The sequence below is a fragment of the Ursus americanus genome, chromosome 15, assembly GCF_024610735.1.
Source record: "Ursus americanus isolate L20-20 chromosome 15, mUrsAme1.1.p, whole genome shotgun sequence".
Classification (NCBI taxonomy): Eukaryota; Metazoa; Chordata; class Mammalia; order Carnivora; family Ursidae; genus Ursus; species Ursus americanus.
The window spans coordinates 25,113,380-25,130,295 of NC_142141.1; the positions used below are offsets into that span (position 1 = coordinate 25,113,380).

At 54.7% G+C, this 16,916-nt stretch overlaps 1 protein-coding gene across 1 annotated transcript; it reads left to right on the plus strand.

The window, feature by feature from the left end:
• Nucleotides 1-11,100: 11,100 nt before the first annotated feature.
• Nucleotides 11,101-16,218, plus strand: IL17B (interleukin 17B). The gene is made up of 3 exons (XM_045815359.2): nt 11,101-11,210; nt 13,364-13,653; nt 15,853-16,218. The coding sequence occupies exons 1-3, from the start codon at nt 11,190-11,192 to the stop codon at nt 16,082-16,084; spliced, it is 543 nt and encodes a 180-aa protein (XP_045671315.1). The 5' UTR covers nt 11,101-11,189; the 3' UTR covers nt 16,085-16,218.
• Nucleotides 16,219-16,916: the final 698 nt, after the last annotated feature.

The following is a 16,916-nucleotide window of genomic DNA, read 5'->3' on the forward strand; positions in this document are numbered from 1 at the left end:
TTGAGTGGCAGGGGCCTGGGCTGAGCTTGCAATGGAGGCCTGAGTGAGGAGGGAAATGTATCTATAGGGTAGATGGGCTGGCCCTTGCATATCTTGGCCTGGGAGCCAGACCTTGGCAAGATCCCTGTATCCTGACTTGGGCTACATTGGGGGGGGGGGCTTTTCTCTTTCCCCACCCCTAGAGTCTCCTTAGATAACCCCCTTGCCTCCTTAGATGGTGAGCTTAGCCGTAGAGACTTAGTTACCTATTATATTGTATTATTAGTTATGTAACATGAGGGTCTTCTCTTTTACTTCCATCTTTTCTAATTTCTATCTGTGTTAAGGGAATAAATATATTCCTGTAATAGTATTTTGCAGAATTTATAAAGATTTATTTTAAAAAATAACTTACTTAAAATAAAGTTATTTATTTATATAAGCGAGGAGCGCGAGCCAGCCCCTAGCCCGGAAGGGGGAGGAGGTGTGCTAAGAATGACCTGCTGTTGCAGGGGTTCAGTTTGACAGAGCACCCACAGTAACGTGATCCTGTCTCCCCCGCTTGCCCTGGAGCTCATTCCTATTCGCTGCTGCTGCATGTAAGGGTTATGCTAGGGTAATGGTTACTGGAGATAATTTCCAACCGGGAGCAACCTGGCTGGGGGGATTAGGGAAAATGAATGCCCCCTAGGCCTTGGCTTAAATCGACCCTGCTTGTCATCTCTCCCTTCGCTGCGGAGGCCTCTCCCTGCCTCACTGCCTCCACCCTGCCTGTGTCTCCCCGGCTGACACTCCTCAGGACTGAGGCGGATCCAAGCCTTCGTAAACCATTCAGGACTGTTAAAACAAATCCTATAATTAGAAGCCAGGTTTCCTAAACGAAGTGAAAAATGTAACGTTACCCTTTGTTTGTTCACTGGGTGCTCAACGCATGTCCCATGACCCAGAGGAGCTGTGACTTTGGGTTTTCAAGAAGCCTTAATAAGGTAATGTTTATAAAGTTCTTAACTTTACAACTCTGTTGGAGGACAACTCCGTGAAATGAGGACAAGCCATAATTCCAAGGAGATTCCACCCCCATCAGCCCCCCATCCCAACAGCGAAGAATGCTGTCCCCTCATCCTCTTCTGTGGTACGTGGAAAGCCCCAAGACTGGGACTAAAGGGAGTGGGTTCAGGCCTCAACTCTGACACTGGATTGCTCTGTGATATTGTATCCACCTCTTTCCATCTCTGGACTTGTGTTTCCCCATCTGTAAAAGAGAAGAGCTGATGAGACTCGCTAATTCTAAACGTCTCTTCTAACTTGCATAGTCTACGGTTTGATTTCTGTGTCTCTCCACCATTGGGTTTTATCTGAAGCAAGGATTCATCTCCAAATTTGACCTCCCTTCTCTGGACTTTCCAAAAGGTCTTGGTAACAAACCTTGAACAGAATAAATCTAGTTCGGGGTTGGCAAGATGCATAGATACACCTTTTCTGCCCCAGCTTTGAACCCTCAATCTTCTCCCTCATGAAATAAAATGCATGACAAAAAATGTGAAAATGACCTGTGGAAGGAAAAAGAACTCCTTAACTCTTCCAAAGAATTCAAACTGGCCGAGATGGGGAACAGTGGAAAGAGTGGGGGGTTGTGCTGTCTGGAGATGGTAGCCACGAGGAAGTTAACAATACTATGTTAACATCGTAACAGCTGACATTTATGGAGTTCTTGTCATGAACCAGACTCTGTGCTGAGGGCTTACAACCATCCTCTCTGTTAACCTCACAGCAAATCTGTGAGGTAGGTACTTTCTCACTGTCTTCATTTTACAGATATGGAACTGACACTTCAGGGTGCCTTGGTGGCTCAGTCGGTTACGTGTCTGCCTCCAGCTCAGGTCATGATCCCAGGGTCTTGGAATCGAGTTCTGCATTGGGTTCCCTGTTCAGCGGGGAGCCTGCTTCTCCCACTGCCTGCTGCTCCCCCTGCTTGTGCTCTCTCTCTGTCAAATAAATAAATAAAATCTTAAAAAAAAAAAAAGAAAGAAACTGACACTTAAAGAGAGGAAAGAATTTGCTGGAAGGAAATAAGCGGTTGCAAAGACCATTCTTGACCTCTACAAACGCACGGCCTCTAAACGTCTGATCCCGTTGTGGTGCCTGGGGAAGCATCCGTCACTCTGGGCTCTGAGCGATTCCGCTGAGCAGAGCGCACTCTGGAGCGTCAGTGGGACTTGTCACAGAGGCAAGAAACACCTGTGCTGGAGTGAGCCTCCGCGATCCGGGGGATGTTTGTTACCGTAGCACACCCTGACTGACACTGCTTGTCACGGGCAGAAGGAGCAGCTTTGGTCTGCATGTTCTCCAAGAGCAGATTTGTCTCAGGAGACGGAAAGGAGCAGGGAAGTAGACATTTAAATCAAGCAGAGCCTGACAAGAGACTTGGGAGCATTTACTAGAATACCCTTGAGAAGCCGGCAAAATGACTGGAAATCCTGCTGTTGCTGAGATTTGAAGAAACGGTCTAAAACATGCAAAGATGTGTAGGGAATTCCGGAAAGATAATGTCAGAGCTGGGCCTGGGGTTGAGATAAAGGGATAGAATGCAAGGGAATCCCAAAGTGGAAGGCAAAAGTTGTGGGCACAGCTATGTAATCACCAGACTGAAGAGCCAAACAATCCCAGTTTGTCCAAGAGCACACTACTGGGGGAGAGAGAGACTGGGGTCAGTCCGACCCTAGAATTCTCTCCAGAGCTGACTCAGACAACATGGCCGCCTGGCACCAAGCCCTCTTGCCAGGCACATTTCCCTTCAGTGTAGGCTTCCTTACAGAGCACAGCCTGGCCACGTCACAGAGAATTTGGATGGACCTTGGTGCTCTGTGTATACTGCGTACTGACCCGGGTGCTCACCTCTGACCACTACGTCATTCCAAAGCTCAGTCCCCAAACTGGGGCGAAGGTTAGGGTGTTGGTCAAAAGGGGCCTCCGGGACCCAGGCTTTCATCCCACGCCCTGCCCCTTTTCTCCTCACTATGTTTCCCTTCCCTGGGCCTCATTTTTACTCTTCTGTAAAAATCTTTATATTCACACGGGTTGATACAAGGGAGTAAATAAAGTCATGGATGTAGAAGTGCTTTGTAAACTGTAGAGTGCAACACACACACAGAAGCTGTCACTCTCACCACCAGGCAATTATTGGCAGCGTCTGCTTGGGGCCTAAGGCTGCACCACCCCTGTCTCCCAGGGCCCCAAACCTTGAATTTGTCTTTAAAAAAACATTTTTTTAAAAAGTTTATTTATTTTTCTAGTAATCTTTACACCCAACATGGGGCTTGAACTCATGACCCTGAGATCAAGAGTCGCATGCTCTTCTGACTGAGCCAGCCAGGCACCCCCTTGAATCTGTCTTCTAACATTAGAACAATTATGGAGGCTTCTTTCCTGGACTTAGACTTTGGACCTGGTCAGATACCCCACCAACCATTTCTTCCTCCCTCACAAATACAATATTTATGAGAACCGAACTTTCGATAGAAATTTGGCAAGATGGTACATTCTGGAGACATTGTACCTGCTTCCACATGCCCTGAGAGCTGAGGTCATGGGCTCCAGCCATATTCACAGATGCAGGAGGTATAGGAGACTGAGAGGCGGGGCTCCCAGCCACAGTCCCTAAGCCTTGTCCCAATATCTTAATATTGCTGTATCCACCATCCTCTTTAAGAACATGGGCTCAGGAACTGTTCAAGCTGTTGACTGCTGTATGCCCAGTGCTGAGCACAGTGCCTGGCACATTATGTATTTGTCAGGAAGTGAGTGGACCCTCCTCAAGAACATTCAGGGCTCTTCACGGCCCATACCTTAAGGTCACAGCTCGTAGAGACTTACAGAGCATCCTGGGTACAAAATTTAAACTCCCACCTGGGGCAGCTTCTCATTATCCTCAGCTAACAGGATCAGACCATTGAGACAGGAGGTTGGTTGGGACCTCCTTCTAAGGGCCTGCACATTTCTTTTTTCTTTTCTTTTCTTTTTTTTTTTTTAAGATTTTATTTATTTATTTGATAGAGAGAGAGAGACAGCCAGCGAGAGAGGGAACACAAGCAGGGGGAGTGGGAGAGGAAGAAGCAGGCTCCTAGCGGAGCAGGGAGCCCGATGCCGGGCTTGATCCCAGGACCCTGGGATCACGCCCTGAGCTGAAGGCAGACGCTTAATGACTGAGCCACCCAGGCGCCCCGGGCCTGCACATTTCTGAGGCTGGTTTCTGGGTGGGGAGGCAGGTTGGGGACAGAGGCCTTGGCTACGGCCATCAAGTCTCCTCGCCAAAGGGCAGTGGGACATGTCTCGCTGCCTGTCCCCCAAGTGGTGGGAATGGGGGAACTCTCAGCGTTCCTCTTGTGCCCCAGCAAGCCCTGCCCTGGTCACAGCGGCCCCCACGCTCCTGAATCAGGCCCTGAGAAGCACGCGGGAGAATACGCCGTGTTCACAGTGTGCAAGGGGCTCCCGCCTGATGACTCCAAAACACACACATGCAAGACCCCATCCACGGATTTGCACTCACACGGACACCAAGACACACACAATGAAAGCATGGCTATTTGAGCCAGTGGCAGAAGCCAACATGTGAGGCAGACTCTGCTAAGCACCGTGGCTTTCTGCTGTGCTTGGGGAGCAGGCCTTTGAACCCAGGCTATGAAGGAATTCCCCTCCTCACCCTGCCTGCCCTGGAGGAGTCCCGTCCTGGCAACAGCCGGGAGAAACCACACTCTTGCTCGCCACCTCCGCCCAAGCCCAGGCTTCTCCCTCCCAGGTCAGGGCTCTGGGGGTCTGAGGAGCACATTTCGCATGCTGTACCCTTTTCCTGCTTCTGCTGGAGGAGGGGGCCTCCCGCCCACAATAGATGCAGACCTGCCCCGCGGGAGGAGGGGCTGACAGCTTTCAGGGAAAAGTCAGGACTCTGGAACTTGTAAGTCCAGACATCCTATAAACTCTGACGAGAGGATAAACATCCCCCGGGACTGAGGGGAGGATATGCCGGTGGGCAGGGGGCCCGGCGCCTCTGTCTGCCCCGGGGACAGGCTGTTTAGTCCACATCCCTCACGGGCCTCTGCGCTCCTTCCTGTTCCAGGTGTGGACAAGTGGAGGCAGGCAGGACAGCCCCACCTGGGAACCTGTGGCCTCGGACATAGGACTCAGACCTCTCAGGGCTGGAAGGGAGCTTTTAAAACTCAACAAGCCCAGCCCTTTCCTCTTTTTTCTTTTTCTTTTTTTTTAAGTAGGCTCCATGCCCCCATGTGAGGCTCGAGCTCACAACTGTGAGACCAAGAGGTGCACGCTCTACTGACGGAGCCAGCCAGGCACCCCCTCTTCCTGAATCTCCCCCACACCACTCCCAACTGGTCTTCGGCCCTCTACTAAAACAACTCGGCTGAGGGGGAGCTCACGTTTTCCCCAGGGCGGTCCGTTCTATGACTGGGACTCTGGCAGTTAACAAAGTTCGAGAAGAGCTGACCAGAATTGTTCTCTGCGGCCTGACTGAGCAAGAGCAAAGAATGATGTGTACCACAAAACTAAGAGCAGGGCCATTCCCTGAGCACCGTGCCAGGCACATGACATGCTGTTAAATCCCTCTCCTTTCCGGGAGGACACACACAGGCTCAGAGAGGTTAGGTCACTTGCCCAAGGTAACCCAGCTGTTGTGTGCAGGGGCGGGGGTTCAGGTCACTCTGGTTCAAAGTCAATGCTTTAAATATTAGTCTATACTGTTCTATTACCATCAAAAAGCAAAAATAGCGTACACACCCACGAAAATACCGTACACCCGACACGGGCACGGATAAAACCAACCAAATGACAATAAAAAGATTTGAAATTTGCCAAATATTAAGTACTGGTTGTGTGCCAGGCAAATAATACTTTTTATGATAAACCCGTTTATTAATTTATTTATTTTTAAAAGATTTCATTTATTTATTTGTCAGAGAGAGAGCACAGGCAGGGGGACCAGGAGAGGGAGAACCAGACTCCCTACCGGGCAAGGAGCCTGATGCAGGACTTGATCCTAGGACCCTGGGATCAGGCCTTCGGCTGGAGGCAGACGCTTAACCGACTGAGCCACTCAGGCACCCCTGATAAATTCATTTAAACAAACTTAGGAGGATACTGGGGCTCACCAAGGTTAGAAGTGGTCATGGCCACATATGAGGGGCCAGGCAAGTGTCCGAGCACCATTTCTGGAGTCGGCCATCTCCCGCTATGCCGTCATTGGAGGGAAGTTCAGCATATGAAAGAGAAAACTTTTATAATTATAATTATTATTTTCAAGCACGAGAGCTTTAAAGAGCAGGATGTGTGTCCTTAGAGAGAGGATCTCCCTGCTATGAAGGTGTCCAGCTAAGGATGCTTTAAACGGGGACCCTACACTGGTAGGGGCTGCACAAGACAACCCCTGGCTCTGAGGGTCTGTGGGTGGTGAGCGCTAGCAAGAGACGAGGTCCGGGGTCCGGGGTGGAGTCGATCTGTAATTCGGAAATGCGAGCTTGGTGTTTTCAAGGCTGGCTGCTGGGCAGAAGGGAGGCCTCAGGCACCCAGTCCCAGAGCACAAGCCCACCTCTCTGAGTCCTACCCTGACTCCCATTTCCTTGACTGCCTGCCATGGGGGAGGAGGCATTGGCACCTGGCCTGGGCGGAGGACCCTGCCAAGGTGACAGCCCCTCGGCCTGTCTCAGGGGCCGCCCATTCACCCAGGCCTTTCCCTTTTTTGAGAACTGGGAGCTTGCTGGCTGGGTCTGTTCCCACCAACAGTGTTCCCGTCCAGGGAGCTTAAAATAGTGCCTCTTGGCTGGGGCTCTGGAGTGAGCAGTGAGGCAGGCATTTGTGCAAATATGGGCCTGGGAGAAAGACTCCTACCCAGGAGGGTGGCGGGCGGGGTGGGCCGCATGGCAAGAGAGCCAAGACCTCCTGTGGAGGATGCGCCCTCCTGGCCACAGCCCCCCTCCATCTCGCAGCGGAGGTGCCTCTCAGTCTCCCGCCTCCCCAGACCTTACTGGGCCCAGCAAGTCTTTACCCTGAATCCCACAGGTCCTCCTGGCTCCAGGGTGGGCCCACTGGAAATGGGGCGGCCGCATTCTTCTGCAGGTTCTATCCTTGTTCCCACCTCACAATGTCCTTCCCACCTCAGAACACTCCAGAAACATCCTCGAAGGTCCAAATCAAACTGTGTTTTCACAAGAACGGTGACCGCTGCGGCTACCTTTAATTGAGCACTTACTTTGTCGGGCGCTCTGCTAACTGCTTTCACGTGCGTTATCTCATTTGATCCTCACAACGTGCTAGCCAGGCCAAGTTATTATTCTCTCCACTGTGCAGAAGAAACTAGGGCTCAGAGAAGTCAAGTGACTGTCTCAGGATCACACAGCTATGGATTGGTAGAGGCCGGATTCAAACTCAGGTCTGTCAATCTCTAGACTCGGAACTCTCAGTCCTGGGTAATCAATCCCCCGTCCTACGGGTCCCCGCTGCTTGGGCCTCCCATTCTCCATTCCAGCATTAACACTCCATATTACAGACAGTGGTTTGAGTCATTGCATCCAATATATTTCTTGTAAATACCTACTATGTGCCAGGAACATTGCTGGGTGCTGTGCTCATACCCTGGGAGCTCTCAGATCCCCTTGAGGACTCTGGTTTGGGCTTGGAATCAGTGACCTCCCTAGCATTCACAGTGCTGGGTGTTTGAGGATATCAAGGTGAGGCTGAGGCAAGCATAGCCCCTCCTTGGTGACCGGCTGGACATCGCTGTGCCTCTGCTTCCCCCACTGCAGGGGACAGCAGGTACAGGAATCAGACAAACTTGCTTTGAATGCTCTGTGACTTTGGGCTCCCTGAGCCTCAGTTTCCCCATCCGTAGATGAGGCATAAAATTAGGACCTCGCTCCAGGGTGGCTGGGAGGATGTAATGACCCAATGCACACGAAGGACTCCGCACCGTGCCTGGCAGTCAGTGAGCACGCGTTAAGCAGGAGCTGTTACTATTACTCATTGCTCTCTTCTGAAAATTGCGATGTCTAGCTGACGAATGCCTAGGGCCTAGCACCTGGTAGATGCTCCCATGTGAAGGGGGTCACTCACACAGCAGAAGCCCCCCTGCATCCCGCCCCCTCACTCTCGGTGGCTGTGCCCTTCCTGCTCTGGCATGGGAGCTGTCCCCGGCACTAGACCCTAACAGTAGGGTTGCTCGGGCGGCCAGGGGCAGGCAAGGGACCCATGCCCCCTCCCCTGGTCCCCTCATTTTCAGCATCAGGGCCCATTCCAGGGAAAGGGAGGGGGGAGAACAGCCAGCCTTTCCCTCAGGGCTTGCTGTGCTCCTTGGGGCTGTGTGGCTTTCTGGTGGCGCCATCTGGTGGCGAGCACAGCACTGCTCACAGTGGGCCAGGCAGCCCAGGGCTCTGGTGGCTCTGAGTTAGACCCCCCACTGCCCCGCCCTCTCCAGCCCTTCGGCCCCTTCCCTCATTTATGAGTGCTGGCCGGCTCCCTTGAAAACAGACCTAACGACCCCAGGGCAGAAGCCCCTGAAGCCTGAGTTCTTGTGCCTCCCCCTCAGGCCTGGGTTGGGTCCAGCGCTGGTCGGCCAGGGTGGTCGGCCAGAGTTCACACTTAGGACATCCCTGAGGGCAGATGACCCTTCAGTGGTTTCTAGAAACCTAGGCTGGAAGAAGGGACTGCCTTTCAGGCCTGCGACAGCCCAGGAATGGGAAACCCCGTGAGGGTCACTGAGCTGGTCTATGATGCCCCAAGCACCTGCCTGGGTACCCCACAGATCCCCCTCCCCAATGGGGAGGAGTCTGCTCCCCCTTCCCCACCCCAGTCCCAGCCTGGCCTGGAGCTGTGGGTGTAAACTTTGGGGGAAGAAGAGTAAGAATTAGGAGGCTGAGCCCCCCTGCTCTTGCGCCAACAGGCCTGTGAGCTTGGGTGAGGCTAACCCCTCGCTGGCCTCTGTCTCCTGTGGGGAAGTGGGGTGGGTGGGGGAACGAGGAGAGGATGTGTAAGGACTCTTGTATCCCAGATGGGCTCCTAGTTAGGTGCAGATTCCCGGGCCGGCGTTGTCAGAGCTCTGAGGCCTGGAGCCTGGAATCTATGGACAAGCACCGAAGCTGGAAGCCGGGAGTAAGTCCTGACTTTGGGATACAGAAGTGAGAGTGTGTGTGGCCAGCAGGTAGGAAAGTGTGGCAGTTTCAGGGGTCCTAGGAAGAGGAGGAACCCCCCGGCAGCCACGTCCCTGCCTTTTAATTTCCCTTTCTGTGGATGCCGGGGTGGGGGTGGGGTCCCCCCAGCTGCATGCTGGTCGGTCCCCCTGCCAGCAGCAACAGAAGGGTGGCGAAGGGGCTGCCCCCAGCCCTCACCCCCTCACGCTTGCTCTGAGGACAGTGGCGGTGGGGCTGGGGCCGCCCGGGATGGGAGTGGGGCCCTTGCTGCCTGAGGAGGTATTTTCAGAGTGCCCCTCCCTCTGGAGTTTCCAGCGATAGAATAGAGTCCTGTCTAGTATTTGACCAAATATGGTGGTATCTCTCGACCAGCCCCAGCCTCAGCCAGTTTCTCAGTTACGCTGTGGAAACCTGCCCCGGACAGATTAATCTTGTGACATTCAGGAGCGCCTCGCACTCTGTGTTCTCCCCCTCCGCCGATTCCTGTAAATGGCCAGGAAGGCCCTCAGTAAGACGGTGCAGTTCTAGATGTTTGCTCACAGTGTCCCTCCCTGTCCTCTGCACGCTCCCTCCCACCCCTCCTCCGCCTCCCTGGGTGGACTGGCTGGCTCACGTCGTCGTTGTCGGGCTGGGCTGTTCACTTGAGGTGAGAGACCTCGACCCGCGGGGCTGGTCAGTTCAGCGTGGGATTCCAGGCCTTGCAGACCCTGGGGTCACCCGAGCTCACCACAGTGTGGCCGGAGCCTGTGAGGCCCAGAGCTCTCTCAGGAGGGTGGGCCGAAGGGGTGAAGAAGGAGGGCTGGCTGAGCAAGGAGAACCGTGCTGGCTCTAATGCTAATTAGAACGGCTGATGTTTATAGTAACAGTTATGTGATTATTTCATCATCACCATTTTCATCATAAACAGCTAAGTGTTTATTGAGCACTTACTACATGCCAGCTGTCAAACACGGCTTATTTCCTTTACTCCTTTTAACAGCCCCAAGCAGTGGCCACTCTGACGACCCCCCATTCTAGAGAGGTGGGGAGTGAGACTCAGAGAGATTTCAGGAAGAAAGGGGCCAGGCCACTGTTGATTCCTGGACGTGACTCCCATTTTACAGAGCAGGAAACCGAGGCAGAGAAAGAGTCAACGTCACAGAGAGCCACACAGGGGCGGGCCGCTGGAGTCAAGACCCTCGGCTCGGGGTGGGGAGCACTACGTCGGGAAGGCCGGAAGCAGCCATGAAGGCCTCACGAATTGTGACTTGGCCCGCGTGAGAGCACAGATTCAGAAACATGCTCACGGCAGCCTGGAACCGTGCAGAAAATATCCCAAGACAAACAGCACGGGGTGGGGAACAGAGCCCTGCAGCAGGAGCAGGTATGAATCCCAGCTCTGTCGTCTCTAGCCCACTGTGCCATCCCGGTCAGGTCCCTTCCTCGCTCCGGACTCAGTTTCCCTGCCTGTGAACTAAGTGGGTGGGACTCTAACGCCCCCCGGGGCCGTGGAACTCACCTGAGGCTGGCTGAGGCCGGGGTGCCTGAGGCTGTTTCCCTGGGAGATGGGCCCCGTGTCCGCTCCTGGCCGGCACACTGGAGAACATTTGCTCTCCTGACCAACGGACAGCCCGTCCCTCCTCCACCCTCACCCCCTTGCCATCTCCACAGCAAACGAAGCTGATTGTCTTAGCTGGCCCTGTGGGTGCTGGCCGGGTGGCTAGCCGCAGGCCACAGGCGGGGGTGCCACCCGCCAGGGCCCCGCCGGACACACAGGGCATTGTCCCTCAGTCCACAGCCCCTGGGCACCTCGGCCCGGCTCCTGGCCCGCCCCCCACACCCCTCGCCGCCTGCCACTGCGCCAGGCCCAGCCAGCTGGGGGCCCGGGGCTCGCAGCTGATGACGAGCCCACCCAGCCACCCCCCAGCAGCCCCCTGACGAGCTATAATTGCTTCGCTCCATCCTGTTGCTGCCATTCTCTTGGCGGAGGCATCTGGGCTTCCAGGCGGGCAGCAGCTGCAGGCCAGCCGCCTGGCTCACGGGATGGACTGGCCGCACAACCTGGTACGTGGCGCTTCCACACCCCACCCCACCCCCACCCCATTTTAGGGCCGGAGTGTTTCGTTACTTCTTTCCTATTGATTAATGGCTGCCTCTGTTTGGCTTGGAATCTGCAGAGGCGAGCTCTCCCTCTGCCGTCTCCCCCAGGGTGAGAAAGAAACAGAGACGGGTCTCAGAGCCCGCAGCCATGGCCAACAGCTCCGGCTCCTGCACTGGGCTCAGCCCGTCCACAGGGAGGCCCTTTCAGGCCGAAGCCATCAGGGCAGATTCTGGCAAACTCCGTTATCGGGGGTTTTTGCAAAGAGTCCCCGGGGTCCTGAGATCCAGGCTGTGTGACCTTGGGCGAGTCCTTTTGTTTCTGTTTCCCAGGGAAGGGGGGCTTTGATTCTGCTCTGGGTTTCTTTGAGTGGGGAGCCAGAGTTTAAGAATGCCACGTGAGATGCTCAGATCAGAAAGCCAGTGGTTAAGGAGACATTTTTCTGCACCAGAGTCCAGGACCAAAAGGGAAGAATTTAGCGACATGAATCTCTGTGATGGATTTTGTGCCAGGCAGCAGTGCTGCCAGGAGGGGCTATGCTGAAACTTGTTTCCAAGGGTCAAGACTTGCGGGGTAGCCTGGATAGTTCAGGTGTGGGCCGTGCAGGTGGTGAGGTGAGTGACTCAGGGCAGGTAGGAGCCTGGTTAGATTCAGGGACCCGATGAAGCCCTCCTGAAGATTCCTCCCTTCTGCTGAGCCCTGGGCCCCATCCAAGTTCTGGTCCTTGTCTCCCAGGCTTGCTGAAGAGTCTGGGTTCTGCCAGGCCCCCGGGGCTTCTCCTGAGCGAGCCAGCCTTTCCTGATGCTCCCAGTTCTGCGGGAGGAGGGGGATGGCGGTTGGTGAGGTTGGATACGGATGGGTGAGGTGTGGATGGCGGGCGGCAGGCAGAGGGTTGGCTGTGGAGAGGGGAGCACAAGTGTCATGGCGTCCAATGGGGATCCTCAGCTGCGGCCTGCTGTCTCCCCACCTTCCTCTCAGGCCCCCACCTCTGCACACTATTTCAGCCTCAAGGTTTCCCCAGCAAAGCTCTTCACCAACTCAAACCTCCTTTCGTACTGCCCCCCTTCCTGTGAGATATTTAGACTCCCTCTGCCCACATCTGCCTCCCTCTTATTGCTTCAAACCTCACCTACATGCCCGCTCCCCAGAAAGGCCTTCTGGGACCAATCTACTGCCACCAGGCTAAGCGGGGTGGCCCTGATCGCTAGCCACACGCAACCCGCCTCATCACCATCAACAACGAGCCCGAGAGATTTAGGGACTGGTTTCTTGTCCACCGTGTGCTCCCTGTTCCAGAGCTACCGAAGGGCAGGGATGGCGGCAGCCGTTCCCTGACCCAGCCACAGTGGTGTGAGACACTACGTGGAAACTGTTGCAATGTCTGTCCACACGGGGTCTGTGCTCAGTGAGGGACAGACGTATAAGAGAACCACACACACAGACTATAAGCCTGCAGTCACGCAAGAGGTGTGTGGTGTTGGGAGCCCAAGAAAGTCTGCTGAGGCACCCCTAAGTGACACTGGGCTGAGACATGAGGGGTAAGAGGCATTTAGAAGGTGAGGGGAGGCAGCACACTGCAGGGAGCAGCCTGTGCAAAGTCCCTGTGGCAGGAAGGAGCATGGTGGGAAGAAGGGCTTCAGAAAGGGCCAGAGGCTGGAGCACAGGTGTGAGAGGAAGTCCTGGGTGATCTGAGGAGGCAGAGCTCAGTTAGGGTGTTGTTACCCTGCAGGTGAACGGGGGTAAGCTGGAGGGTGACATGATCAGATTTGCATTTCAAACAGCTGTCCTTGGCCGTGGCATGGAGAACGGATTGAAGGAGCCAGGGAAGATTTGGGGAGAGCGGGTAGGAGGCTTCTGAGGGAAGTGAGGCTGGCTTCCCAGAGAAGTGGAAGGGTGGGGAGATGTTTAAGGGGTGCTACAGGAGGGACTCAGTGACGACTGTAGCCCATACACGCACGTGTGCTACACGTGTGATGGCCTGGCGGGACCAGGCCGGGCATATGGCAGGTGACGGGGGCCCCCACAGAGGCTCTCTTCCCTCTCTCCTCCCTGGGCCCTGAGTCTTGGCCCAGAGGGAGACCTGGCTCTCCTACCTTTGACGTGCGGCCTTCTTCCCCAGCTGTTCCTTCTCACCCTCTCCATCTCCCTGGGGCTGGGCCAGCCCAGGAACCCCAAAAGCAAGAGGAAGGGGCCAGGGCGGCCTGGCACCCTGGCTCCAGGGCCTCACCAGGTGCCGCTGGACCTGGTGTCACAGGCGAAGCCGTACGCCCGCATGGAGGAATACGAGAGGAGCCTCGGGGAGATGGTGGCCCAGCTGAGGAACAGCTCCGAGCCGGCCAAGAGGAAGTGTGAGGTCAACCTGCAGCTGTGGCTGTCCAACAAGCGGAGCCTGTCGCCCTGGGGCTACAGGTAGGCCGGGCCGTGCTGGGCAGCTGGGGGCAAGCCGCACACCGTGCCCACTGTCCCCACCATTGTCCTCGTCAGACCTTGGATGCAGAGGCCGGAGCGCAGGTTTGCATCCCGGCTGGGCTTCTTACTGGCTGTGCGGCTGAGGGCAAGCTCAGCCTCCCGGAGCCTCAGTTCCTCGGTGTAAGTGCAGGGCTTACAGGTTCATTCTTCGTAGGTGGGTTTGTTTTTCACTTTAAAAAATTTAAATACAATTAGCCGACCTATAGTACATCATTAGTTTCAGAGGAAGAGGTCAGTGATTCGTCAGTTGCCTGTAACGCCCAGTGCTCATCACATCACGGGCCCTCCTTAATGCCCATCACCCAGTGACCCCAACTCCCACCCACCTTCCCTCCAGTGACCCTCAATTGTTTCCCATAGACAAGAGTCTCACTTCATCGGTTTTATAGGCTTGTTATTGAATGAGCTATGGGGATTACGGTTCACGTCCCCGCCGAAGCAAATGCAAGGCTGTCACTTCCTCCACCTCAGCCTTGTGCACGCTTCCCAGTGACAGTTCTTGCAGGTGGCATGGAGTTGCTGCGGCTGCGTCTGTCTCACGTTATACTGGCACCTTCCCAGGGCCCGCATCAGAGTCATGGAAGGATTCTCGGGGCCCACGCAATCACAGTCTCCAGGAAGAGGCCCAGGAAGTGCTATTTCATACATCTCCGCGCGGTTAGGGTGCGCAGCCAGGTTTGCGGGTCAAGACCTGCCATCCCTGCTGATGGGGTCGGGGTCTCGGCTCGGCCATAGCTCTCCTTCTAGGCACAGACCCTGGCATGCAGAAGGGGCCGAATGTCTATGTGCTAAATGAGTAATGCGGAAACAGACTAACCTGGAAGGTCCCTCACTCACAAATCAGGCCAAAGATTTTTTTTTAAGGTTTATTTGAGAAAGAGAGAGAGAGAGAGCAAGACCAGGGGGAGGGACGGGGCAGGGGGAGAGCGAGAATCTCAAGCAGACCCCCCGCTGAGTGCAGAGCCCAAAGGGGGGCTCAACCTCACAACCCTGAGATCATGACCTGAGCCAAAACCGAGAGTCGAATGTTTAACCAGCTGAGCCACGCAGGTGCCCCCAGGCCTAATATCTCTTAGCTGCACAACTTAGGTCCCAAGGCTGTAGAAGAACATGTTCAAGAGAACTTTCTGTGACGATGTGAAGTCTGATCTTGTAGCTTCGTGCGGCTACCGAGCCCTTGTCACGCAGCCGGGGCAACTGAGGAGCTCGTTTCGGTTATTCGTTAATTTTACATTGATTTATTTTAACTGAAGGATGGTTGACTAATTCTGATCGACTTAAATTTAAATAGCCACACGTGGCCACTGGCTACCGTATCTGCAATGTGGCAATTGGAAAGGTCCCGGAAGATCCTGCAAAGCTGGGCTTCAGACTTGACTGTGGCCTTGATTTGGGAGGGGATCTTATAAAAATGCAAGTTTTGATTCAGGAGATCTGGCGTAGGGATGAGATTTTGCATTTCTAATAAGTGGAGATGCAGATGCCTCAGGGCCACCGTCACACGGCCTCCCTCCCATTTAGCAGACCAGAAAGCTGAGGCCCGAGGAAGGCGAGGTCACAAAGTGAGTGCCTACACTCTCAGCTCGAGGAAGGAGCCTGTGTGTGCTGTCCGTCAGAGAGCACCTCATGTCTAGACAGTTTCACCCACGTGGTGGGAGTGTGAAAAGTCTGTCTTGAATGAAGAGAAACGCAGTCAGAATAGAGTCCAGGTCTCCTGACTCCTCTTCTGGTGACGATTAAGCATCGACGTGCTCATGTCATTTCCTGTGGATGAACTTTCCCGTGAATATAGACACGAGGCGGGGGAGGGGGCGGGACACAGAGAAAAGCCTTCGCTTCTTTGCGATCCCACAGTACAATCTAGTGCTGGGATGGGCAACTTGGGCATGAAAGAAGGGAACTGGGTGACTGACTGGTGACCTTGAGCCTGGATAACTTTGAGGCGGCCTTGCCTTCTAAGATCTTTGGTTTTCTCACCTGGAACCCAGAGTTCATCACTGCCCAGGCCCCCCTAGCAGAGCACAGTCTTGCTGCGGTGATGAAAAGCCCAGTTAGGAAAGGTAGGGCTGTGGGGCATAGGCACGGACTCGCCCAGTCCTGAGCACCTGCCACTCAGGGCTCTCCCCTGCCTTCTCGCAGCATCAACCATGACCCGAGCCGCATCCCTGTGGACCTGCCGGAGGCACGGTGCCTATGTCTGGGCTGCGTGAACCCCTTCACCATGCAGGAGGACCGCAGCATGGTGAGCGTGCCCGTGTTCAGCCAGGTGCCTGTGCGCCGCCGCCTCTGCCCGCTGCCACCACGCACCGGGCCCTGCCGCCAGCGCGCCGTCATGGAGACCATCGCGGTGGGCTGCACCTGCATCTTCTGACCCGGGAGCCTGCGGGGGGCCAGAGACCAGCCTCCCTGCGCTCCCACACCCAGCAAGGCCCATGAAAAGTAAACGCTGTCTTTGGTTAAGCAAGACCTTGGGTTTGCTCCTTGTGGCTCTGAAGCCGAAACCAGGGTGGGGATGGGAGGTTGCAGGGAGGCAGATTTCGGATCAATATAAAGGAGGACAGTCCATCACTCAGAGTTCTCCAACACTGAGATAGGTTCATTTAAAAATACCGTATTCATTGCTACCATGTAGGGCAGTCACATACTTCCTTTAATTCGGGTTTATAAGCCAATTTCAAGCAAATTATTGGAGCTTGGTTGATCTAGACCTATATAGGAGCGAGCAAGCACAACTCTCCCCAAACTAGTCAAGGACACTTACAAACAAGCTCTCAGGAAGCGGTGAGTCCCAGTGTCTGGAAGGGTCCAGCTACTGCTGAGGTTCTCTGGGTCCTGGGCAACCGATCCCGGCTCTGACTGGACTAAGTGACCTATTAGGTCTCTTTCCGCTCTGAGAGTCTCTGCAGGCAGCTTTAGACGCAGAGAAGAGACTCTGGGTTGCCAAAGAGTCGGGCAGAGACTTCCCTGGGTATGCATTTTTCTGGGCTGGGATCCCTTGCTTTGAACTAACACTCAAGAGTTGAGAAGCACCGGTGTAGGCCATCCTTTCCTCCGCCTTATGTGCAAAGGGATCCGGCTAGACGGCTTGCTGATATCAGTGATTCTCAAACCTTAGCTAGCACCAGAATCATCTGGAGGGCTCCTTAAAACACAGGTTGCTGGGCCCCGCACGCAGTGGTTCTAATTCAGTAGTTTCCAGGTGG